General features: G+C 43.2%; 2 protein-coding genes and 1 pseudogene across 2 annotated transcripts in view; 1 reads left to right on the forward strand and 2 right to left on the reverse strand.

Annotated features, from left to right (window-relative positions):
- Positions 1-535: 535 nt before the first annotated feature.
- Positions 536-12,723, reverse strand: LOC119446710 (tubulin delta chain-like). Its single transcript, XM_037711230.2, has 6 exons — positions 12,457-12,723; positions 12,294-12,360; positions 8,319-8,615; positions 7,278-7,524; positions 6,732-6,896; positions 536-1,526 (listed from the first exon to the last, which is right to left on the reverse strand). Exons 1-6 carry the CDS (start codon positions 12,594-12,596, stop codon positions 1,156-1,158), a joined length of 1,287 nt encoding a protein of 428 aa, XP_037567158.1. The 5' UTR covers positions 12,597-12,723; the 3' UTR covers positions 536-1,155.
- Positions 12,724-12,802: 79 nt separating this feature from the next.
- Positions 12,803-15,826, forward strand: LOC119446711 (uncharacterized; annotated as a pseudogene).
- The window catches only part of LOC119446708 (protein KIAA0100-like), an 85,893-nt gene continuing 74,623 nt past the window's right edge, over positions 15,728-26,997 (reverse strand). The window contains exons 40-48 of the mRNA XM_037711226.2: positions 26,620-26,876; positions 25,587-25,704; positions 24,588-24,820; positions 22,938-23,034; positions 21,128-21,335; positions 20,353-20,480; positions 18,481-18,693; positions 17,888-18,004; positions 15,728-16,618 (exon numbers count right to left, since the gene is read on the reverse strand). Coding sequence (XP_037567154.1) covers positions 16,577-16,618; positions 17,888-18,004; positions 18,481-18,693; positions 20,353-20,480; positions 21,128-21,335; positions 22,938-23,034; positions 24,588-24,820; positions 25,587-25,704; positions 26,620-26,876 — 1,413 coding nt within the window. The 3' untranslated portion in view covers positions 15,728-16,576. The remainder of the gene's footprint in view (positions 16,619-17,887; positions 18,005-18,480; positions 18,694-20,352; positions 20,481-21,127; positions 21,336-22,937; positions 23,035-24,587; positions 24,821-25,586; positions 25,705-26,619; positions 26,877-26,997) is intronic.

Consider the following 26,997-nt stretch of genomic DNA (forward strand, 5'->3'; position numbering starts at 1 on the left):
CTATACAACTTTTGGACATCAAGAATTAGCTTAAAGTGTTGTGTTAAAAAATTCAGTTAATTGATCTTAAGTGGGTAACCAATGAATTGATCACAGTAAAAAAACTACTGAGTTTAGCGCAACTACAAGTGTCATGGCACTGGTTTCACTTGCATAGATTTCAGGCTTTTTTTATGCACTACATTTAAGAACAATGTTTAATTATTAATTACTTATTACAGTGCACTGCTCGTAAATGCCCAGGTAGATAAGTTACAGACTGTCGCAGAAGCCCATTTTTGCGTGGCAAGAGCAATTTCACTCAATCAAGGCACCATCAGCACACTATATGTTCTGAGAGAAAGGCACCGTATGGGGATGTGGCAAAATCCTTTATTATTATGATTTGTTTTGAAAACATATATACACTTTACAGGAAAGGGAAAGCGGTGCTACTGGAAGGGGCACAACGCCTGCCTACTCTTCAGAAAGGAGGAGACAGAAACATAGAAATGGAAGAGAGGAAAACGGGGAGGAAAAACCCTTTGTTCAAAGCTCAACGTATGCACTGACCATTTAATACACGTTTACATGGTATACTTAAGGGACATAGTATACTTAAAGACAGTACTTGGGTGCAAAAGTTCCCCTGCTGAATACAAAGAATTACTAAAAATACCTGAGTTTCATATGAATTGGCTCGACTGCATTCATAAGAAAGCAAGTGAACCTTTGACTAGTGTGCATGGGCACATTCATTCATGCTATCTAGATAGTTAAAGGTGAAAAACCAGCCAAAAACACACAACGTACACGAGCAAGAAGATGGGATGAGGTTAGAACTTACAATGAAATTTTTATTGAGGGAAATATCAAATATATCCCCTTTAGCAGCCCTCAGGTGAATGTGCGAAAACCACCACAAGACTACCGGAAAAAACCTAATCTAGAAACAAATCACCTGATACGCTACAACCCAAGAATTGACGATGGTCTTGGAATGGCTTTTGTGCATACCCAGAGGAGTGCCGGAGGTTACATTGTGCTTATTTCCCATAATAAAAATTCAATTGTTAGTTCCAGCCTTGTCCCGTTGTCTTCTTGCTTGTGTACATTGTGTTTTTCACTGTTGTTTCACCTTCAATCATGTACCAACTGGCCCAGCTTTTAACGCTGTTATCTAGACAGTTGTTTGTAGCTAGCAATGGCTTGCTCAACACGCACAAAAGCATCAGCCATGTCCTCAGCCTGCAGTCCATGGCGCGCGTAGTGATGAAGGTAGGCAGCCTCAGTGAAACGGCACCATGCTCGGCTTACTAACAAGTCCAAGTGAGGGACGCAGGCATCACTGTTGCTAGCAAGCAACAGGGTACGAGCAGAGCCCAAAAATTTGTGAGGATTTGTCCACACACTGAGCTCATGACCCGCCTCCACAAAAGTTGCATGGCGGCAGGCGAGGTCAGTGGTATTGAGGGCCGACAGCCCTTCGCCCCGTGCAACAGCCAGGGAGGCAACACAGGTAGGAGGCCTTTTTTCAGTGCCCATGGCTGCAGCAATAAACAAGAAATTTTTAAAACAAATTACTACAAGGCTATTTGCAAAAGGTGCTGTCCATATTGCATACCCTCCCTCCCCCAAAATTACAGTTCCTTCGAAGTAATAGGCACCAGTCGGACGTAGCATCGAAAAGAGGGAAAAACAAATGCTGGAACGACTAAATGTATTACTGTGCCATGGCTTACTTGTGGCTGTAAAATAGGTCTGGATGTGATATGCAAGCAAGTATGAGCTACTGTCCATTCCACAACAATGCAATGAAATTCATAGTGTATCAGGTTTTGTATGGCCTCTGAGATTGTGGCCATCTTTAATGCAACAATAGGCCCTCTTTGATTATTCATTCCTGACGGTCCCAGACTGCCCGAGATGGTGCTTTCAGCCAAAGAGCATTGCGTATGCAGTATCTCGGACAGTCCTGGACAGTCCGGGACGACAAATCAAAGAGAACCAATATGATACACCATTACCTTGAAGGCCACGCTTTGATGTATTGTGATGTTGCCGTTCATCCTGGGATAACCTAAACGCACTGTGCACAAGATGAAGTGCATCAAGAAAGCCACTATCCTTCTGCTAAATTTAATTTAGAATGCCAAAGGTATAGACAGTCAAAGAGTTAACCTTAAATGATTTGTTGGTACTGGCTTACCAAGGCATCAATACAAGACAAATTGCTGGAAGCGATATAAGTGATGAAATGTCCAAAGCCATACAGCAGCAAGTATCATCTGACTCTATTGCTCAATGCAAATCCATGGCAAGTAAAGTGAAAATAATGGAAAACGAATATCACGGTGTCTGTGAGCTGTGGCTAACATGTTCACAGTGGCACTCAACAGGAAGCCATGCACACGCATGTGGCGTTTACTGAGCACTTTCAAAATTTGTAACACTCTGCTTAAGTACTGTATCGGTATGCTTGGCTCTCGCGCGTCCCCTGATGTTGTTTTCCCCGCATGGCTCTTGTGTCTCCTGTAATTTGGCTTTTTCATGTAGCTTTGCGCTGCCGCCGGTCGGCAGTCGCAGAATAGTACGAGAGATGGTGCGAGTTTTATGCTGCTAATGCCACCTAACAGCAAAGTTACTTGGGTGCAAAATGAAGTAGCCTCTTCCTCTTTGGCCTGGGGTCGGCTAGGGGCGCAGACATTTCACGCGCAGACTGGCATGCTTCACGGGACTGTCCTGAGAAAGGCTTCAGAGTAGGGTACCAGGATGGACGAGCACGATCGTTCGAATGGGCCACTGTTTACGTGACTGTACACGCGAATAATTGTGCGTTGGTGTACAGTATGGGCGCGAACATAATTGCTCGATATCCTGTCATGGTGAGTCGGACTTCCTCGATTCGTAAGCGACCATCGGCATGTTTGATTTGTAGTAATTTGGCTAGCTGACCTCATTGTATAAAAGGCGTAATGAATGCCCTTTGGTTTGTTTGCACATTCCTTTGTCCCAAGAGCACGTTTGAGGGACTCAGAGTTGGCAAGTACAGTTTTGCATGACTTCCATGATAGTGATGTGCTTCTCTCCGAGTTGTCTGCATGATGTGATCCCGGACAACGTCATTCTGGCAAACTGCAGTCACCACTAATTGTCAGCAGAAAAGCTTGTGTGAACATCTTGTTCACAAGCTGGAATGCATTACAAAATCAGAGTTGTTCTACTGCATAAAATTTCTGCAACACTAAAATGGCATTTACATACCAAGGCAATGACATGTGCAAATTGGAAACGCACAGGAAGCCACTCATGACATTTAGTGGCATCATGTGCGGACACTATTGATAATCACAAAGGAACTTGAGGCAGTTTCTTCTGCGACAAATCCAGCTGAAAAGCTTAACTGCTATGATCACAGTGTCAACACTCAAATTTCCTTTTTCATCCTCGATTTTTTTCCCTTGCCACATGCGTGTAGCATTTGAGGCTGACTGACCAAATGATTTCTCCTTTAACTCTGCACTACAACACTTCTCACCGTTTCCTTGAAAATTATTTTTCATGAGCCCACCACATTTATTCTTGACAGTACTACAATGTACAGACGTTACTATAAATAGAGACTAGCTGAAAGTAGAAACACATACAGAGATAAGAACAGACAAGGTATGCGAGTTCGCTCCTAATATCCATTTAGCAATGTTTCACCAAATGGTCCAGCAAAACATTTTTCTAGGATTCAGTTCTTGACACATTCTTGACAGAAATAGGGACTGCAGCAGCATACAGGCAGAATAGCAGACACACTGTTTGACAACAGTGCGTCTGCAACAGTGTTTGACTACATGTGGTACATACCCAGAAACCAAAAGTGTAAATATTTTACAGCAATAAATTATTTATATAAAATCGACACTGTAAAGCGCAGTGCAGTCAACTTATAATGACACCACATAGAGTCGTAATATTTGCTCATCGCAGTAAGCCAATTTAGCAATCTATGCGTATCTGATTTTGCATTGGCCCTGTGCAAGAATAAACAGCATATATAATGGTATAATTGTTACACTGCTATGCACCAAATTATGCTTTTGGAAAAGCTCTTGAATTTAGCATCAAATGAAATAAAATAGCGTAATCAAGGCATTGCGTAATCAAGGAGTACAGGAGGCATACGTGAATATCTTAGCAAACATCTACAAGGATTCCACAGCTACCTTGGTTCTCCACAAGAAAAGTAGAAAGTTACCTATCAAGAAAGGGGTCAGGCAAGGAGACACAATCTCTCCAATGGTATTCACTGCATGCTTAGAAGAAGTATTCAAGCTCTTAGACTAGGAAGGCTTAGGAGTGAGGATTAACGGCGAATATCTCAGCAACCTTCGGTTTGCAGATGACATTGCCCTATTCAGCAACAATGGAGATGAATTACAGCAAATGATTGAGGACCTTAATCGAGAAAGTGTAAGAATTGGGTTGAAGATGAATATGCAGAAGACAAAGATAATGTTCAATCGCCTGGCAAGAGAACAAGAATTCAAGATCGCCAGTCAGCCTCTAGAGTCTGTAAAGGAGTACGTTTATCTAGGTCAATTACTCACAGGGGACCCTGATCACAAGAAAGAAATTTACAGAAGAATAAAATTAGGTTGGAGTGCATACGGCAGGCATTGCCAAATCCTGACAGGGAGCTTACCACTGTCAATGAAAAGAAAAGTGTACAATCATTGCATTCTTGCAATCATTGCAACATATGGGGCAGAAACTTGGAGGTTAACAAAGAAGCTCGAGAACAAGTTAAGGACCGCACAAAGAGCGATGGAACGAAAAAACTTAGGACTAACATTAAGAGACAGGAAGAGAGCGGTGTGGATCAGAGAACAAACGGGGAAAGCCGATATTCTAGTTGACATTAAGCAGAAGAAATGGAGCTGGGCAGGCCATGTAATGCGTAGGATGAATAACCGGTGGACCATTAGGGTTACAGAATGGATTCCAAGAGAAGGGAAGCGCAGTCGAGGTCGGCAGAAAACCAGATGGGATGATGAAGTTAGGAAATTTGCAGGCGCAAGTTGGAATACGCTAGCGCAAGACAGGGATAATTGGAGATCGCAGGGAGAGGCCTTCGTCCTGCAGTGGACATAAAATATAGGCTGATAATGATGAAATAAAATAGAGTGTTTTTCACTTGACGCCTGGAGTCATTGTGAAAGGTTTTCTAAGTATGCTCCACCATTAGGCACATGACTTTATTGTGATAGAAAGGGCCGTTGTTAAAGCATCTGAAGTAACTCGAAGCAATGCATAATGTTAAGCGAGTAGATTGTAAATTTACATTTTAACAATAATTCCTTTATTGAAAGTCAGAACGGTGTTTTTGATTACTTGATAGGGTTGAGGAGGAGGAGGAGGAAAAAAGAAGGAAAGGCAGGGAGGTTAACCAGAAGCACGTCCGGTTTGCTACCCTACACGGGGGAAGGGGTTTAAAGGGATGAAAAGAAAGGAGAGAGAGGGAAGAAAGTACTTGCAGTATAAACACGTGCGGTTGTCCAACACTTCACAATCGGTCACTGAAGTCAGTCGACTTCATGAACTGTAACAATGCCCGCGTCGCTTTGTAAGCCTGCGACGCATGGGGCCACGGTCCAAGAATCTTTGTCTCTGAAAACGGTCTGCTGTCTAATCGGTCTAACACACTCCGGAGAAGGTCACGTTCTGTCTCATAAAGATGACAAAAACACAACACGTGTTCCACCGTCTCCTCACAGTTGCACGAGTCACAGATTGGTGTGTCGGACATGTCCAGAAGGAATGAGTACGCTTTCGTAAAAGCCACTCCTAACCAGAGGCGGCAAAGTAAAGTTGCATCACGGCGGGGGAAGTTCGAAGGAATTTGTAGCCTCAGTGTAGGATCGAGCCGTTGGAGATGACAGTTCGTAAAAATCGGGCTGCTCCATGACGTTTCTGTCTCGGTTTGGGCGAGTAAACGAACTTGATAGGGTTGAACATCTCAAAGCAACATAAGGGCTAGAGAGATGCCATAGTGGAGGGTTCCAGACCGATTTTGACCACCTGGGGTTCTTTAATAACATGCACCAAAAGGTTGAACAAAAGCACTTTTGCATCCTACCCCAATCAGAATGTGGCCGCCAGAGCGAAAAATTGAAACTATGACTGCATGCTCCCGGGAAATGCTCTATGGAACTGATGTTTCTCAGTTGTCTTTCTTCCCAAATCCGACCCATAAATGGAGTGGATTTTGGTAAAATGTTATTTGTAAATGATGCGGTTTACTATTGAATGGTTGTTTCTTGATTTATAGTTCTATGTATAATATTTTCCGAGAGCAACATTTTGTATTGCATTTTAAACATTATTTTCACTCACTGACTGACGTACACTTAAAAATTAAATTCTGTGGTTTTATGTGCCCAAAACCACAATCCGATTAAAAGGCATGTTGTAGTGGGGGCTCCTGATAAATTTTGACCACCTGGGGATCTTTAACGTGCACCCACTCCTAAATCAAAGTATATGACCATTTTTTCATTTCGCCCCTATTGAGATGCACCCGCCACGGCCGGGATTGAGCCCCCGACCTTGAGCTCAGTAGTGTGAAGCTATAGACATTGAGCTACCATGGCGGGTGACACGCACTTCCACACAGGTGGTATGACTACCCTAATGAACGAAATAATAGCATCTGTGCAAATGTGGTGGGCCTAACAAAACATGAGAGTGACACTGCTGACCTTCATCGGTGGCACTGTGGCAGCGCTGCATCTTGCCAAGGGCCCGCACCAGACCCTGCCAGGAGCTGCAGCTGAAAGCAGCCATTGCAGGTGGCTCCTGTGGCACCTGAAACAGGCCCACCTGCTTCATAGACCCATGGCATCCCAGCTCAGAGGCAACGTCACCTGTGAAAGTGCATACAGGAAGATTATATATTAGGCAAGAAATGAGTAAATTTTAGTTATAGTAGGATTTATATGCTGATTACCACAGAGTGCCTGATGCACGGTGTCACATATAATGTGTTGCCAGATAAAGAATAAGCACTTTATTTTTGCTATACCTGCTTTTAACAGAAGCTTCGAATGCTTGCTGAAACAGAATATCATAGTCATGAAATCGCTCCTTGTATTGGAAGATACCCGAAGACATGTAAAGTAATAACCTACCGAAAAGGGCACAAAATTACAGCGGATATGTGCATCATGTTATTCATATCGAGTTTTACAGGGCAAAAACTGAAGATATGCGTCAACTAACTGAGAGGGCTGCTAAATAAAACTTGCCAAGACAGGTGTGCAGTCCATGCAAGTCTCGGCTGGGCTGCAGCAAGCAGGCCAGGTGTCTGGCAGCCAGTGCATTCATCTCGACCAGAGAGGCGCTACGCAGTGCCCACCTCTGGGTGACCACCCGGTGCAGAGCATCATTGCTTAGCACAAGGAGGGCATCTGCAGAATCTTGTAAATGTGCCAGAGACAGCAGTACATTGTATGCCTGCACTGACACTTCTCCTGACTTGAACGGCCACACCACCTGGATCAGCAAGAATACGGTCCCCCAACCCACCTTCTGTACACATTTGCAGATATATGCTTGCAACAAGGTTGGCTACAAGCTTATACTCGTTTATTTGAAATGCCTTACAGGGCCTCAAGATTGGCTTTAAGGGACACATCACCTGAAAATTTGATTACAAACTAGATATCTGAAATTACACATACTAGTGGTATACAAGGAATAACAATAAATGTAGTAGACATTAAACTAACACAGAGAAGAGCTACATGCAAGAAACACACTATGCAGGGTTTGGCAGGAAAACGAGTACACATGAGATAACAGGAGGGTATAAACATACGATCAGTGAAAAAAAAAAAGGGGGGGGGGGAATAAGAAGGACAATCAACGTCATTAAAAAAAGATTGATTTCTTCTGCCATCTGCGTGCCCTTCATATGGGAGATTGAGAGCAGGCTTCAGTATTGTTCCAATTTTGATTTCTCCATTCAAGTACTATAATTTGGCACGCAGGAATGCTCCCTTTAGGCAATAACTGAAGTGAGCTGTACAAACATGTTGAACTTAAAAGTGAAAGTTTAACGCTATGGGATCATGGGAGCAGAAATTTATGCAGTAAAAATCTGAAGCATGTTAAATTGAAACTGTGATGAACCATTACCATTATTTCAAGCATGGTCTAGCATGGTCTTTTATGGAAACTTGTGGGGGGAAATTAAGTCAGAACAATTATTTCATTGCACCAAGGTCTCATGGTAGTATGTTTATTTACTGAACAGCACAAGTATTACGTATATTGCATCTGCTTACTGCTGTTATGACAGGTGTGTTTGGGTAATCGTCCCTTAAGGTCTCGGTGAGCTTGGTTCCCAAACCACTGCCTGTCCCTCCACCCAGAGAAAAAATGGGTAGGAAGCCGTCCAACCAGTCTCGTTGCTCAGCATGGCATCTCACAAGGTCGCAGATCTCGTCCAGGCCTTTCTCAGCATGTTCGAAATAACCCAGAGCCCAGTTGTTGCCAGCGCCTTGCGCGCTAGTGTAAGCTGCCCCACTGGGGTAGTGCCACTTGTTGCTGTTACAGGCTTCTTTCAACACCCTGCCGACAGCCTGCGGTGTCAAGAAAATGAAACATTTGTTTGTGGAGGCCAACAGTTGCACAAGTACAACAAACATTTATTTTCTTTGAACTACATCTATAACATGCATCTATATGGTCCAAAAAAAAAAAAAAAAAGGAAGCATGTAGATTTGCTATTATGTGCTCTCAGTCGGAATAGTTGGCGAGTTGAGGAAATTGTCACACAGTGTCTGGAAGCTAAACAGTGTGACAGAATTACCTGTCTCGTTGGAATAATTAAGAGGTTAATAAATAATGTCTCCAACCGAAAGGCTGTATTTACTCAAAGCTGACGATACAGACAAGTCAGTTCCCTTCTCTTCTCTCCCCTTTTGTCTTCCCCATCAGACAAGCATACTAGAAAACAAGTTCTCATATTAAATGAAACTCTCCCTCCATCCGCCCACTCAATTATTAAAAATTGTAACCCACCGGGCTCACTCAGTGGCTATGGAGCTGTGCTGCTGAGCATGAAATCCTGATTTTAATTCACCAATGTGGCAGCCGCATTTCCATGGGGGCGAAATGCGAAAATGTGAGTGTACTTAGATTTAGGTGCATGTTAAAGGGGCCCTGAAACACTTTTTGAACAGAGTAAGAAAATGTTGCCAATCTGTCGTAGAGGCTGCTGTGAACATGTGAGCCAAATATTACTTCACTGTATGCAGCAGGGAATTTACAATCTACTGCCAAATGCAGCAAAAAATCTGTTGCTCTCGCTTCCACAATGTCTTAATGCAGTGTCAACAGCAGCTGCCCCACCAACGCTATTGGCTGATTTTGTGATTGCGAGAACATTCTCAGTAATACATACTGTATAGACTCGTGCAAGGACCGCACTTTTATTCCACAATTTTGATTAGGTGCGGCCTTTACAGGGGACCAAACCTTTTGGTCAAAATGGTGCTGGCCTAGCCGGTGACTTGTGTACACCCCGGATATTGTGCACGCCCCAACTCTTGCCATCTAGAAGCAGCATGCGAAAGTATGCAGCAAACTTTTCCCCCAAATTTTCGGCTGCCAAGTTGGGGGTGCGGCCCTTACAGTTTCAGTTTCAGTTTCAGTTTATTAACCATTCAATACAATGATTATGTAAACGATACTATACAGACGAGGGTCCCAAAGTCAAAGACTGCAACGGGACCCTCGGTTAGAGGGTCCCGTTGCAGTCTATAAGGTGATTGCTAATTTTTAGTTAAATAAATGAAAAATATATATGCCTGTGATCTCAAACAGACAGGAAAGTAATTTCATCTTTGCATTGTGTGTGCCCTCCGAGATGGCAGCAGCGTGCTGCGTAGTGTAGTCTTCCGCTGCTGCCATGGCGTGTCGTGACAAGCCCTTTCGCCCCCACTGACATTCAACTTTTGGCCGGGGCTTTGCCCTCTTGGCTTCTCTGCTGTGTAGCTTCCAGCGTTCCAGCGGAGATGAAAGGAGGAAGAAAGCTGGGTATCAGTGCAATAACTCCACTTACAGTTGAAGGATTCGAAAACATTTTTGTGCCACGAGATTCGTGAGACGACATACTTCAAAAGTGAGGCCATTCTATGATTAGTTAAAAGTGTTTCAGGGCTCCTTTAAAGAACCCTAGGTGGTCAATATTAATCCAGAGCCCTCCACTATGGCATCCCTCATGACCCACTATGCAGTTTCAGGATGTTAAACCCCACAATTTATTTTTGAAATCTTTTCAAAAGCTGCGCCCCACCGCCATCCATCATTTAACACTGAAAATGAAGTCGAGTTAGCTTAGGAGTGTTAACTTTTGGTAAGTGCCACCTTTCGGTTGGAGACTTTATTAAGTTCTTATCTATTTAAGGGCATGTGTCAGCACCAGCGCATCCAAGATCCACCGGTGTCTGCATGCTTTATAGCTTGAACTACTGAGGATTACTGAGAATAGGAATCACCAATGACCTCCAGTTGAATCTGAAGTAGAAAATGATGTTACAACTGTGAAAACGTGGCCACACCAATTGAAAAAGGCTGCTGGCAGCAAAATATCTGCTGCAAAGGCTGGAAAATGACGAGGATGCTTTTTTTCTTCCAGTCAAAAAATGACTAAGAGTCTAAAGGACAAACTGATCAGTTAATTGGTATTGGATTATGTGATGTGTAGCACAAATGGGTTTGCAAGACGGCAGGAAAGCACTACATCTTCATCTTGTTGTCTCGCATGCTCATTTGCGCTACAGGTCACATGAAGTCTCAGAGTTTTCAAACTGCGAGTAGCTTTCCTTGGCTCTTTCACCTGTTGTCACGCTGGTTGGACTTTCACTGCCGATACAAAGATGCCTATGCAAAGGCGTATGCTCTCGGTAAATTGAATTGGGGGGCATGTTCGTTGCCGAACGACAACTGCGATAGCTCTGAGGTACACATGCTATAGTGTGAGGGCTTTGGGGCATCTCAAGGTTTAGATGCTGCGGTGGAGCGCTCCGAAATGATCGCCCCCCTCTTCTCCCACCACCCTCTCCCCCTGTGGTGTGGGAGAAGGCTCTGGTGGCAAGAGTAAGGAGGATAGCAGTTGCCTTTCATGCGGCTGCTCGTGCTGCTGGAGACAACACGCAGGACAAATTGGCTTATATGTATATCCACTACCTATACTACTGCAAAAATGTGCCAGTTAACGGCCGTGTTCTTCATGGAATTGCGCAATAAAGCAACAAACGCTATCTAAATATTGTCGCAACAACATCACTGCAACAAATATACTCCTTCAAGTGCATCATTCCTTTAACAAAATGAATACCTTTCTAGAAATGGTCGGCTATTCGCTTACACTGACAATTATCGTTGATGGCTTATGCCCAATTTTTATTTATTTATTCTCTGCAGGCGATAAATGATGGAAGCAGTGTTGTTCACTCAAGTAGCAGCAGTGGTGCATTGCGCATAAAAAGGTGAAGTGGTCACACTTGGACACATTAGGTAGCTGTGTTGGCCAGTAGTTTTTGTCGCTCAAACAAATGAGCATGTGAAATTCCATCTTTGCATTTCAATTAGGCAATGCAAGATTTATTGTGGCATATTATATGTGACTTAATTAACATTGTAACTTGTGCGGCATGACTGATTTGTCACTAGCAGTGCACATTTTCTCATTAATATGACCATACCCTTATGTCCAGTCCCCGAATGTAGATGTTCATAAATAGCATTCAAGGACAGCCACTATATGAGCCCCTGCTTGGTTGTTTTGAATACACCAGTGCATGTACACATCTTGCTAGTATTGCCTTAATTGGAAGTAGGCGCTTTGTTTTATTTCGCAGTGCTGCGCAAGTTTGGAAACGCAATGCATATTCTTTGTGCGAAAGGAGCCGAGAAATGTGGAGCGGTTCAAATTTTTTTTTTTTTATCTTACAGTTAAGTCATGTTAAAGGTACAACGTGTTTAAGCAATACAGTGCCCTTCACTTCATAAACTTCGGTTAAATCAAGAGAACAAAATTTTGGCTGGCTTCGAGTTCGCGCATTTCGCGATGTCGACCGTGACAAATGGTGCAGGAAGCAATTACACTGTTGAGGAGACACGACGATATGCCGCCTTGAAAGCCACAAAGGGTGCGAATGTTAAGACATCTGGCGAACCGCACCGCTACAAAGGAACAGAAAAACAAAACTCCTGTTCATTTTTGTCAGTAGCAAACGGATCAATGAGCCAACCTTTCTTTCCGTGTCAACCAGGACGGCACTGGCAAGTAGACCACCTTGAGGGTCAACAGCGAAAAATCTGCGGAAAGCAATATTAATCCAGTGAAATTCGTGCAACCAAAGACGGCATTCGCTAGACTTGGAGAGCGACAGAAACTTTTGCGAGGTCACTCACCTCTCTGATGACAGGCTGTGGTACTCGCTGTCACGGCGCGTCTCGGTTTCCCCAACACCTAAGTCTTGCGCCAAGACGTTAAAAAATTCGAAACCTAGTTGATTGCCACACTGGCCGATCTGCAATGTGAGTACGCTCATCGTTTGTCACCAGAGAATCAATTGTCACGAACTGGAAATCACTCAAAGCAACCGCGATGGGTTCAGCAGCATCGAAACCATGATCGAAACTAAAGAATGCCAAACCAGCGCAGCTTCAACTCTTAGGATTTACCCTTGCACTCGTCACAACAGCGTGTGCTTGTAAAAACTAAACTTAATGATAAAATGACGAAGATACTAATTTGATGCGCAAGTTGTAGTACTTGTTAATAAAAGCAGTAAGACACAATTTTTATCATCATCATCACCGCGACCTCCGCCGAGTTAAAATGGCAGCCCTCATTCGAAGGTCACGTTGTGTATTGCCAAGCAATTTATTTCAAGGAAAGGTGAGTTGCTGACGAAACCGTAATCATATTTTAGCGCACAGTGCAAAGAAAATTGTGCAGTTGAGTTGCGCGGCCAATATATGGTTTTGTGTGCAAAGTTTGCAACATTTTTGTTTCTTACGTTCCCTTCTGTCTTCGGTGTTTTGCAGGCTGAACTTTCGACGTCATGTGCCGCATGCACCGCAAGAAGGTTCAGAAAGGTGATTCCTGTAAGAGAAGATGAGAACGGGCTACCATCAAAAGCCATGGCTCGCTCAGCGTTGAATTCACTGAGCGATCGAGGGTACGTATAACGAGATGCTGCAAGTGAAGTGCAAGAAACACGTAGGTTACAACATTCTTCATACAACGAAAAGACGCAACACACCAAGGAAAAGACAGGCGAAAGGAAAGAGCGTCACAACAGCGTGTGCTCTTTCCTTTCGCCTGTCCTTTCCTTGGTGTGTTACGTCTTTTCGTTCTATGAAGCATGTACTTACCAACTAGCCCAACAAGTTTTATTTAAGTTACAACACATGTGCTATTTGTGTGACCATGTTTCATATAAAACCGTTTATTGAAGTTAGCTCATGTGTTGTACCCTTCTTCTGTCCGCGTTTTTTTTTTTTTTTTTTTTTTTCGCTTCACTTGTACTCTTGCACTATGTCGTGCCAACAAGGCCGAATTTCTACCCTTCTCACGAGCGCATATGTGTAATCAAGAGCAGCTCTTTCTCCTTGCCTTATGTGCAGGTTCTGTAAGCCTATGAAACCGTACAAGCCGGTCGACGATGTTGAGGACAAAGTCAAGGCCATATACGAAGACGTGCTTGGACAGAAAGCCGACAGCGCGTGGCTGCAGGCACCCATCGCAGAGCCTCTGCTTAAGTTTAGGGTACAGCCGTTTATCTTGCTCATTCTACTCGCGCGGCGTAATAGTTACGGTTTGTTAAAGTGTACTGTGCGAGCCAGCGTTTTGACAGTGAGTGACCATGGTCATCTAGCGAGGTGTGTTCATGTTTGCCTGTGCGCACGTGTGACTATGCTTGTTAATTTAATTAGTAAGCAAATGTTTACAAGTTTATACAGCCTCTAAAACTACTATCCTTACTTTGTATAGCTGTCTAATAATTTGCTATCGCAATCGATGCTTCGCCTTTCGGGCGAAACTGCAACATATCTTGCGTCACCTGTCGCGCCTGCAAGTAGTAATATTTAGTGCGCAAAATGAAGTTTGAGGTGCCCTTGTGACCACAGTATCAAGTGTAATCCATAATTTATGTTCGCACGTGTCTTAGAAAAGCCCATGCCATAAAGGGACACTTAAGGGAAAATGATTTCTTCTGTATCAGTAGATTACCCTTCCACAATACTGAAAAGACCACTCTTACCGCGAGAAGCCGCTTGGTAAGCCAGAAAAAATAGAAAAACGCAGAAGGCGAGTGGGGCGACGCCACCTTGAATTTCCCGCACCAGCTTACCGTGACATTGTGGATTTTGACAGCGTCATCTAGATCTCAGCTAATTCTTTAGCAGTAAAGATTGACTACATTGTGTTCTAAAGGAGCCCAAGACTGAATATGGCAAGTTTCTGGAACTTTTACTGAGCTAACGTGGCCTAGATATGAAAAATAAAAATTACTTTGAGCTTAATTTTCTCTTCTAATAATTGACCTATTGCGGTGTAATTAACGACAGCAGAGTTTTCGAAGTTTACTTTATCAGTCTTAAATTTACGAAGAATAAGAATTTTATTTATTCACTCACGAAAATAAAAGCACAGTAACAAGATATACAGAAGGAGGTCCCAAAGCTCAAGGCTGTAAGGGGACCTCCTGTTCTAATTAATAAGAACAAAACAAATTAGGTTAGAGCAAATGCAGCAAAGTTGTCTACAAATAATTACACACGACAGCAAAAGAATTGAAACATTATATAATAGTATACAGAATTACATTTTCAACAAATAAAAAGCAACAAAACAATTCAGGTTACTGCAAATGCCACAAAGAGGTAGAATTGTTAACGTGTATTAATGCAAGAAAACAAGTAAACTGAAAACAACATGGCATAATTCTGTACAGAATTACATCTTGTAATGAATTAAAAACAAAAAATCAGGGGAAGTGAAATGTAGCCAAGGGGCAGAGTTTTAACAAGTACTGACACAAGGAAACAAGTGGACCGAGATGTGGTGAAATGTTAAGCAGGTATAATGGTTTACACATAGATGAAGCAAACAGAACATGTTAAATTACATCACAGCATTCACAAGTAACAGCATTCACAAGTTAAGTCGCATCTGGATGGATGGAGATTTGTTTTGCTTTAGTGTCCCTTTACTTCATGGCTGATATGGGATGTGGTATAAAGAATTGGAGCTCAACTTACCTTTGCCTCAGTTACTTGTTCTGTTTGCTTGAGCTTACTGCAAATCTTTTTCTTTGTGTCTATAGTTGCTGACAAGGTGCATCAGGGAATTCGGCCACGACATCCCAAGCTCCGAGCTGCTGAATGTGAAGTGTGTTGATGACATAGTGGAGTACTTCTCCACACCTGTTGAAGGACTGTCACCTTACGAATCCCTTGTCCAGCAGAAGGATCAGCTGCCTGAAAATCTCCATGTCATCCCGAACTACTGTTCGCTTCCACCCTGTGACAGACACTTTCTTTGGGGGTGTAAATGCCTACCCAGGAACATCAACCATTGTCACAGGCCTCAAAGCCAAGAAAAAGTACAAAGGTTACACTTCGAGTCCAACGTGGCCATACATAACCACTAGCACTTAAAAACAAAAACAGAAGCTTTGCGAACCATCTTTTATTGTTCTTTTTTCAACCTTTCTACAGCGTACTGTACTGAGAAACTGAATTGAAATAAACCAGCAGCCTAGCAACAGATCTTACTAAGTCTATGCACACATATGCGTAGTGGCTTCATTTTGTATGACTTAGATCTAGAAAAACGCACCAATGTGTATAGCAAAGACAGCGAGCAAACAAGCTGGGTTCCTTTGCAATTTCTAAAATAGTACAGTATATCTTTCTTGCATGTCAAACATGCCCTTATACATATTCTAGTGAATTAAGCTCAATAAAAGCATGTGCCTACAAAGCTGACCACATATTTGTTCATTAACAGTCAACAAGAACAAGTTCTATGTACAGAATGCAGGATTGTCTATGTTCTAACTATATATGTAGGATGCAGATTGCAGGGTAACTACGAGAAGTGGCTCTTGACATAAAGCAAAAGGAATGTTGGAAGTACAACAACATACACTTTACGTTCATAGCTGTGCAACTTTGGGCCCCACATGCAGCTGGACATATACGGCAGGATCAGAAACAGTCTGAAGACCTGCTGCACTGCAAATGATTGCAGCGAACATTTATAAAGGAATAGCACAGACTGTTTAAAAATCACGTTAATAATAAATACCGTTAAAACATACAAACCACATGGTTTTTCATTTACCAAATGTTCTCATAAAAGGTGCATTGGTCTGTCGTGCACTATCAAATACAAAGTGAGCAGGTATCACATTGACGTATGTGAGTATGTACACGCGGAATTGCACACCTCCAGTGTTAGCAGCTCGAGAACTATGCACGAAGCCCTTGTATGGATCAGCATAGTGAATGGCCATGTTCATTTGAAGAATCCCCTCCTGGTGCTTTTTTCTGGTCCACCCTGCATCATAATAAACGCAGAGTGATTAAAATGGTGCACTAATCTCCTTAATCCTTTCCGTGCCATGGACAAGTCTCTCGTCTAGGGTTTTTCTCCAATATTTGCCAATGATGAGTCTCACTAGTCCAGGGAGTCCCTTTCATTCACTGTGTGTTACAGACGATTGACAGTCATTTTGTCATTTTGGTGAGAGTGTGAATGCTGCGGTACTGGATGTTGGGATTTTTTTTTTTTTTTTTTCATTGTAAATCTGGCTAGCCTGGGTCCTGGGCAGCCTGGAGCAGTGGTGTTTTTATATGTTGCTTCACTTCAAGCAAGCAAGCAGGCTTGGAAAACTATAACGAGTCCTGTTTTGAGTTTCAACTCGGTTCTGACGATTGTGAGGAGGAGTTTGATTGAGCCTTTATTTGCCTCTCTTGCGTGGATGTGGCTTGATGGAAATGCTTTGCCACTTGTGCCTCTGTGATATTCTTTCCTTGCAGTGCCAGGCATGACACACATCACGGAGGACAACAAAAGCACACTTCTGCTCCAAAAAATGTCAAGCCTCATATAGAATTTCTCTGACCTTGTCTATTTGCAAGTCAAACACATGAAACATTCACAGTAATAGACAACCGAAAATTACAAACTGCTTATTCTGCAATAAAAATAATGATGTTCCAAAGCCATAGGAGATGCCACATGGGAGGGCTTTGGATTAATGAACACCTGGGGTCATTAATATGGTCCACTTTAAAAAGAACACCCAGTTAGTACTCGGCCACCAATTGCAGCTGAATTATAGCATGAAGGCATGCAGACCATTCTTTTATTCTTAAATACTGGTGTAATGCATCCTGTCAGCCATGTTTTTCTCTAAATAAAGTAGAAGTGTTTCAACCATATTGCCTTTATTACCAGCTAGGTAAGAATAGCGTTTACCTGAGGTTACAGGGAAACACTGACAAGGACAACAGGAAAGAAGATGCACATGTCTTCTTTCTTGCTGTCCATGTCATTGTTTCTGCTGGAAACCTTTGTGTACCAGCTAGGTGTTCTCTTAACGGTGTGCTATACTGTACACGTACAATTTTTCATTCTGCCCCAATTGAAAAGCGGCAACAGCAGCTCGAAACCAAACTCACAATCTCATGCTTACCAGCACAAATGCCGCGGCCACTGTGATGGGCAGGCATGCGCATGTTTAACGCTATAAACTTGTACATAGGTGCCACCTGCAGTCTCATGGAAATGCCTGTAAGTTGTGACTACGTTTCGCATACTAACCAGTAGCTTGGCACCTAGTAGCAGTCGTGCTTTGTCCTCTTCCTGTGGCTGGCTGGTATCGTCGAGTGTACTGCCCTGTGCCTGGTGGCTCTTGATTTGTAACTTCTGCTTAATGGCCTGTGAGATGCAAAGGTTGGAATAGCATTTTAAAGCAGTGCATGAAACGTGAGCCGAATAGTACAGGGAAGACAAATGGCCTTGAGCTGCCTGCATGCTGCTGTGCACTTTCTCTAAAGCCAAAGATTTAACTACTGCGCAGCAATGAGTAGTAATTAGCCAGCAATTGCAAACTGCACAACTGCTGCTACAGTTCACCACTAACAAGGTACAGACATGCTATTGTAACTGAATGTGTACTACGCAGTTGGGCCTTAATGGTGCAGAAATGTGCTAGGTGCTTCACAACAGTATTAACATTTCACGTGCAAGTAGATTTAAATGTAAGGCCAAGCTTGTTTTTTTGTTTTTTTTTGCCAACACATTTACAGATAAAGAAAAAACATTGTAGTTAGTCTGTTCCGCCTCCTTTACACGTCTGGTGGTCCACTTACCACTTCATTTGGCAATTAAAATTCACCAACTGGCCCACTCACCTGTGAGAGAAGCACCTTGCGTGCAGTGTTCTTGACCACCATGAGTAAGTCCAGCCAAGTGCAAGTGCGATTGTGCAACTCCAGTGTGGGAAGCACCAGCGAGCAGTCATGTAGGTCTTCCAAGTTTTTCTCTTTCTCACCCTTGTAGCTCAGGCGTAGTGGCACTTCAGGAACCTTCACGTACACAAACGTCTGGTTCTTCTCAGCACGCTCCTGCATATTGGGAAATTCCATGCTTGATGCCCTTTAGAGGCCAATTCCTAAAGCCAACTAGATTAAATTTTACATTTAGCTCCTGTTCCACATTTTTTGACAATAACATTTTTGCCCATACACAAGAGGGAAAAATATTCGTGCCTATGCAAAGCAAGCAAGCCAGCAGTGAGGTGTTGAGAGAGTCTGGAATATATTTGTGTATCTGGTGCAAGGAAAAAATATTAAGACAGCTTGGTGCATTGTCAAAGCAGCACTTTACTTTTATGGTTTGTGGGTACATTTGCTGGAGCCATCTGTTTGCTTTGAAATCATTAATGACATGCGTATGTCTGTTGTGGGGATGCGCGACTCTCACGCGTCCCCAGGTGTTGTTTTCTCCGCATAGCTCGCGTCTCCTGTAGTCCGGCTTCTCTGCGTGGCTAAGCGCCGGAGGCGGTTGTAGTGATTTAAGGTTGGGGGGAAGTTGTGCTTGTGTACTTGTGTGGCGTCACATTTGGAGAAGCGGCGCGAACCGTAAGGGCTAACGTCTTCAGTTTGCAAGCTTTGAAATGCCCCACGTTGGGCGCCAGATGTGGGGTCTCACATGTGCTCTTGGGACAAAGGAACGACAACACAGTAGTGCAAACAATCAAAAGGGCATTTATTGCACCTTTCATACACTAATACATGCCAGCCGAATTACTATCAATAGAACATTCACATGGGCGCGCGACAAATCAAGGAAGTCCGACTCACCGCGACCCGATAGCGAGCGAATATGTTCGCCCCATGCTGTGACATCATCGACTAGTCGTTTACGTGTGCGGTCACGCGAACGGTGGCGCGTTCAAACGATCCGTGTTCGTCCATACCGGTGTTCTGCTCTTAGGCTCGCGAGACGGTCCCGCGAAGCGGGCCGGCGCACGCGTGAAGCGTTCGTGCGTGTTGGTCGCCGATCCCAAGCCAAAGAGAAAGCGCCTTCTACCTTTTCCTCCCAAGTCACCTCGCCGTTCGGTGGCGATAGTATCGCGACACTCGCGCCATCTCTCGCAATGCGCCGCAACCACTACAACCACCGCCAGTGCTTAGCCACGCGGAGAAGCCGGATTATGGGAGATGCGAACTATGCGGGGAAAACAAGATCAGGGGACGCGTGAGAGTCACGCATCCCCACACTGTATGCAATAATTTCTCTCTTCCTTTTCTTTTTTGGGGAAGTAATTGTAAAATAGCTGCGTGACTCAACTTTTCGTTTGAGTCTGAAAACATGGTTTAGGAGGAATGCTTTTGTAGACTGTTTTGTTGGCAGATTTCAATATACATACTTTTGTATGGAATCTTAGTTGGAAGAATTGTGAAAGTTCTTATATCGAAGTGATAAGAAAGATTAATTGCAGGTACAAAATTTACCTCGAAAAGTTATGTTTTTAAATTGGCTTTTCATTTTTACTCGGACCACGTGCGAGCTCTTTCGTGCACTGCACTTTTACAACAGCCCGGCCTTTGTAGGCTACTTTATGTATGTGTGTCACAAAGTTAGAAAGTGCTTCATGTGATCTCTTTTGTGCTTTTGTAGTAGTCTTTAAGCTTCTGCAATTTGGAACTGCAAGTAGCTAGGCGAAACAAAGGAAATAGCAAGACTGACATCTCCAAAAAGCTTGCACTTGTCACTCATACCTTCATTTTCTCGACATCGTCTCGGCTGGAGGACGCCAGACTAGGCTGTGATTTGCGACCTCTCCTCGTATGGCTTGGTGGAGGAGGTGCGGGCTTTGGCTCCTCATCAAGGTGGTCGTCAGACTTATCTGAAAAGGTGTTGCGAGATGTGCTAAGGCTAGAGGCTCGAATAACTCCATCATGATGCAAGGCATGGAATGCAAATGTCCACAAACGTCACACTTTTGACTGAACACCCAAGTGACAGCCGAACGAATGCAAACAGCAGACTGCATGGTTTTTGCGCAGTCTAGCGAAAAGGAATGGGCACAATGATGTGCAACCAAGCTGTTTTCGTGAGATATCATAGTTGGTCGCACGTCATTGTGCCTTTGTCTTTCTGTTACGCTGTGCAAGAACAACGCTCCACTGCTCACATTTCAATTGGTTGGTATAGTACATGAACAGGAGCCCTTAGAGCTGCTCAAAAAGTGCTCTGGCCAGAGCTTATGCCAGTATCAGCACTACCCACAAGAACATGCTTGGAGCAGCTCCAGGCACTCCTAGTAGAATATAAAGTTTAGCGAATTGGTAGGCTGCCATGGTCATAACATGCAAGACCCAAGTGTTACTCTTAATACTAGAAACTGCCACTAGTTTCCCCAACAAATATCTTGATGAGTAGATGCTCTTTCAACTGGTGTATGATGCGTGAAATGGCTGATGGAGTGCACTTCAAGCTCGTGCACGTGCAGAGACACCAGATGCACGTACTAGCCCAGGTAAAAGTGTATACCTGCTGTGGCACGTGATGAGAAGAAAAAGCGTAGCATGCGGTGGGTGAAGGCATGGGTCAACCCAATGGTAATGGGTACTAGGTTGACTTCAAGGTGCTCCTTGACCGAAATGCCCCCAACCGGTGCCCGCACTCGGCAAAAGATGCGCAGGGCTCGCTGACGTTCTAGCGGCACATGTGGTTGAAGTTCTGTTGGTTGCAGGACCTCCTGCACATTGCAGAGACACGGGGAATGTCGCGTCACAGTGATGGTGGCACTTTGTGAAAGTGTCTCTCTGAGCTCTGAAATAAAGCCTTCATTAACGTTTCTGTTCTAGTTGCTAAGCATAAGACCTGTGAAAAGTTAGTCAATTGGCATGCATGCTGCAAACAGTGATCTTTCGAACAAATAGCATAATAGAAGGATACAGCCAAAACACCACAGTCACCCAACTAAGGGTTCGCGCTTCAGCATTTGCTGGCAAATGCTCACATGAAGGTGCTAGCAGAATGGAATGGTACCAGCAACACAGTTTTATATAACAATAATAGATGGAAATTTGGCACCAGTGTCAATGCAAACTATCATCACAGCACATCATCCAGCATGGGAATGATGAAACTTCCTTGGTTTCTTATTTAAATCTAATCTGTCATTGTAGATTCATTGTATAGCAATGATTAGCCTTTTTCAGTCTCTAATTTCTACCAACGTAATGTTTTCATAACATTAAAATTAAAATTTGGGGTTTTATGAGCCAAACCCACAATATGATTATGAGACACGCTGTAGTGGGGAACTCAAGAAATATTGACCACATGGGGATCTTTAACGTGCACTCAATGCATGGCACCTAAGCATTTTTCAACGTTGTCATAACATTACAAATAAGAACTGTCTAAATGATAAAAAAATATTACTCGTGGAGAATGTTACTGCACAAACGTCATCTACATCCAGCAAGATGCATATACAAAAGTTTAATTTATTAACTGTAAATGATGTAATATAGCGAATTCATCGTGAATGTAAATCATTCAATTGCTTAAACAAACATGTCGCCAGGGTGTAATACAGCTTAACTACAAGAAACAATAAAAGAAACCTCACTGCGCTTTATTAATGAATCCATACCAAATCGTAGAAAAATCCATGTGCCCGTTGTCCTCACAGTGGTTTAATTTCTGCAGTAGCTGATTTTCTTCTAATAATCTTAGTAGTTAGCCAAACCTTGTTATAAAAAATTGCATTCAAGACAAAAATACCTTCATTATATCCTATATTCATTACAAGTGTATATTCGTTACATACTGATATCAGCACTAAAAATTTGAAGATCTACTATGTCATATGCGATATGTTATTTCCATGTTCATTATATCACAGTTTGACTGAATGAATTGCTTTGGCACCAGCAAGCCATTTTTGATGGCACTACTGCTTTTTCATCAGACTGAGCACAGCAGAGAAGATAATGTTCAAAATTAGCGTGTCTCAGAGGATCTGCCCTACTCTTCTTTTTTTTTTTTTCATTGAGAATGAGGAAGCAAACAGTTTTTTTTTTAATTTCCTGATTGCTACTCACTAGCAAGAGAAATGCTTGTGGAAAGCATCAAAATACAACAAGCACTCATAACTTAACAGTGAAGTGAGGAACTGAGCAAAATAATGATGTTTACACATGCCACACTTGATTATTTTTGTAAACTGATTGTTTTTCAACCCCTGTAGTTCTACGTATACAGACAGCAAACAATAAGAATTAACTGATTCATGACGGGGAAAAAATGTATTAATGAAACGACAATTGGATGTCTAATTTCATCTCACCTTGTAAACTTGGTTGGGCAGTAGATTCGTCACTTTGACATTGCCCAGTTCCAGGAGGTGTTCAACTGAGTCATTGGACTTGGTCACACGTGAGTAACTGGCCGGGCAGTAAGACAAGAATTGTGAAGACATGCTAGGACTTCACTTTCACAAGAGCAAATATGAGAAAGCATGAAAAAGACAAATGCATATTTCATTCACACTTTGGAAGGTTATAAATAACTACTGCAGGAAATTAGGTTATTATATTGTCATACGGATGCTGCTCTGTTACAATGCTAAATAAAACATATAGAGTAAAAAGTTTGGCAATTGTGGCATGAAGTAACACACACAATTACCGATCTTCAGCCTCTGCTGTGATAAAGCATATACAGGGCTCTAACGCTTCCTTGCTTACATTTTTGAAGAAACCTAGACGCCCATTGCATTGCAAAGATTATTGGAAAAACAGTGGCTGTGTAACAGTTAGTGAAAGTTTTATCTTTTTTAATAATAGATTAGTGTAAAGTGCACTAAGAATGGTGTCAGAAATAAACTGCATTCATTCAGGAACAAATTACACAAGCTGTTTATGATGATGACTTGCCGTAGGTAGCATAAACTATAGCATTTATGGACAAACAAGGTGAGAATTTTTCCGAGGCATAGTACCAGAAAGCTGGCCACGAAGAAGGGGCAGTTAGAGAGGGTTTTGACTTTCAAGTAATTGACACATAACATGAAGAAATGTGCTCTTGAGGTCAGCTGGACACCACAATCCCTCTTATGGAATGAAATACAGCTCACACCACTTATATTGCAACTGTTTGTAGTCTAGGACAAAATATGTTACGAATTTTTTCTGGCTACTGCTTACCCTCCCATAAAACTCAATATACACTTATAGTGCAGCTGTGCAAGACGAAACACTGGTTATAATGCAGCTGTCAGAATTTCTCACAGACAAGCAGGGGAGGCGGGCGTGTCCTCCCCTTGCAGCGGAGGAGGAGGACACGTGGAGCATACGAACAAAGAGCAGAACAAAAGAGAGAAAGAAAGAAACACCACGCTTGCTACAGTGGCAGCGCACTGAATGTAAGTCGCAATGTATAGGGCACTCTGTGGAACCATGGCAGAAGCTGAGGAAGCGCGGCGGTTGCCTAAGCCTCTCCTCATGACCTATGAGATCGGGCCACGTGTGCTGCCCAATATCGCAGGGGATGCTCTGCTTTGGCCGCTTATCAGCAGCATGATCCCTGCACCAAAATCCTCACTGAAAATGTGCGCATCGTCGCTGTTTGGCTTTTCAGTTTGTATACGGAAAATAAATACTTTCCTATTCTGCATTTTCTTTCTGTGTTATTTTGTCCACTTCATGCGAATACCATCTGTAAAGGCCAGTTCTTGGGCATTAACCTTTCAACATTTGCAAATTTAAAAGGATGCAAACATCCTGGTCACTCGCTTCGATTGTCAGATACATGCAGTTGCTTGGTCTACATGTTCTGGCATGATTGCAGGTTTTAAAAATGGTTATTTTGGTTATAGTGCAGTAGCGCTTATGCGTATGAGTATTCGCGACTTTGGCGACTTACGTTATAAGCAGTCAATGTTGTAGGCAGCTCACTGTATGCAATTTTGCTGGGCAAAAGATGAAAGCATACTCACAGAAAGTTTGAGAGTACAAGATCAGCAATTCCAAGTTGTCCATCGACATCAGTAAGACGCCATCGAGCATGCTTGAAACAGACCTCGGCACGCCGCACCACTGTGACTTCCTGTCCAGGAGCGGCTGCCCGCTGCCGGCTTTTTAGTGCTGCCACCTGAGTCTCCCGGTAACAGCTCAACATGAGTGCCAACTCCTCACTCGATGAGCTCAGCTGCTCTTTGCACAGTCGAATCTATACAATGAAGAAAGTGGTTCAGCACACTTTCTCAAAAAGAGTGCCACTGTGTAACTCAGAAAATGCACTGTGTGCATCAAAGACAACCTCAATTATCAGTCATCCCATGAAACATAGTCATGGCACTTGTGTTAACATGTTTTAGCACTGTCACGACAAAACAACATTAAACCAACTACCAAATCCTCCATAAAGTAGCCTACTGGTTGTGTTAGCACTCGAAAATGAACACAAAGTATTATGTGACATACTTGTATAGTCAATCTGGCCGACTCAAAAGCCACAGTTTCAGTATTCAGGGGCAAGATTTCCTAACAATGCCCTGTCAAACCATGTAATGAAATTTGCTATCATTGGCATACTGTGGGGAATAATGAAAGAAAAAAGGTCTGCTAAAGGCAGTTTACTGTTTTCTTTAACAAATGCGGAGCTGCACTGAAGCTAAAATTCATGGGCCGTCTGTTCACTTTTTACAATTATTTCTCTACCCCCCTTTTTCTCCTTGCATCTTGTACGCCTGTAGACTTCTTACCAGAACAATACACAAGGAGAGTATATATTACACTCTCCTCGTATGTTATTGCTGTCCTTTTGTCAATATTGAGATCATAATCACTGTCGTATTTTGAATTCCACTGTTGATCCCTACTGTTCCCATCCCGTTCCCCACCTTTATTCAATGTGCTGATTCCAAGCTACTGTTCCCAATTCATTTTGGGGACACAATGCAAATTCAAAATTTCAAATTTCTGTCAGCACCAACCTCATCCTCTAAATGTGCCAGCTCAGTTTCTAGATCAGTGCTGCCTGGGTCCTCGTTCAGGCCCCTCTGGACTTGATAGGCTTCCCTCTCCAGTTGCTTATGCATAGATAGCAGGGATCTGAAATAATGAAATGAAAAGCGCCATGAGAAAGTTCTGACAGCAGCGTATTCATGGTGCGTCAATGTGAATGAGTCCACTGCCTGCTCCCGGCCCCACGGCTCCTCGTCTTCTTGATATTTTATATATCACCAACGTCACTGTAACTGGCCTGTTTTTAATTTGTGGACACCATCTGATGACGACTGCAGGCTTAGTACTAAGCAAGGTCAGCCATGGCATCTAAGATTTGCAGTGCCATGCGACGCAACACGTGCAAATCTCGAATGCCATAAGCCACGCCGATGCAAAAAAAAAAATAGATTATTGGGTTTGACATGCCAAAACCACGATCTGATTATGAGGCATGCCATAGTGGGGGACTCCGGAAACTTTGGACCACCTGGCGTTCTTTAACGTGCACCTAAATCTAAGTACACGGGTGTTTTTGCATTTCGCCCCTATGCGGCCGCCGAAATGCGGCCGCCGTGGCCGGGATTCGATCCCGCGACCTCGTGCTTAGCAGCCCAACACCATAGCCACTAAGCAACCACAGGGGGGTCCATGTCGATGCAATGCTCTCAGCACGATTTGTACTGCACGCACTGGTGCTCATAACCGTGCTATTATGACCCGACCTTCTTGTGATTTGTTTGTAAGTGCTTACTAACAAAATGCTATCCACCAGGAATGTTCTGGGAATTCGTGAAAGTATTTTTTACTGCTGAAACATTAAAACCTTGAATTAACGAAATTTGCAATTTAACGAAGTTTTTTACTGCAAGTACAACTTCGTTATATCAAGGTTTGCCTGTATTGTTGTGAAGAGCATTCTGTTAATATTAAACCACTGTTTGTATACATAGTACTGTCCACCTGCCCTGGTCTCACATGAAACAGGTAGTATTGAAAATAAAAAAATATTTAGAGGCCTACCGAACTTGGTCCTGCAGTTGCAAGATAGGTGTGCGGTGGTCCTCCCCCGCGGAGAGCTGCAGGCGGAAGCGCATACGTTGCAGCCGCTCATTGGCCTCCCTTCTTCGTGGTTCCACATAAAGAAGCAGGTTGTTCACCAAGTCCAATACCATGGCATACTGCAGTGGGTTGCTGCACACTTCTAAGTCATGGTGCGTCAATGTGAATGAGTCCACTGCCTGCTCCCGGCCCCACGGCTCCTCGTCTTCTTCATCTGGCTGTTTAGAAAAGGTGATGATGTGCACAAATTTGAGTTCTCACTTGTGAAGTTCAAGCACCTAAATGTAAGGTTCTGACAGAAGCTGCAGCAAAGACAACAAAGATAGGCCAGGGAACAGA

This window comes from Dermacentor silvarum, chromosome 3 (genome assembly GCF_013339745.2).
Source record: "Dermacentor silvarum isolate Dsil-2018 chromosome 3, BIME_Dsil_1.4, whole genome shotgun sequence".
NCBI lineage: Eukaryota > Metazoa > Arthropoda > Arachnida > Ixodida > Ixodidae > Dermacentor > Dermacentor silvarum.

Excerpts from the sequence above, each read along its gene's own strand:
- LOC119446710 (XM_037711230.2), bottom strand. The coding sequence starts at position 12,596 with ATGAGCGTACTCACATTGCAGATCGGCCAGTGTGGCAATCAACTAGGT. Across the intron at positions 8,616-12,293 it reads TGGTTGACACGGAAAGAAAG|GCTGTCGGCAGGGTGTTGAA; the intron begins GTTGGCTCATTG and ends TTGACACCGCAG. Across the intron at positions 7,525-8,318 it reads ACACACCTGTCATAACAGCA|GTGGTGTGGCCGTTCAAGTC; the intron begins GTAAGCAGATGC and ends TTGCTGATCCAG.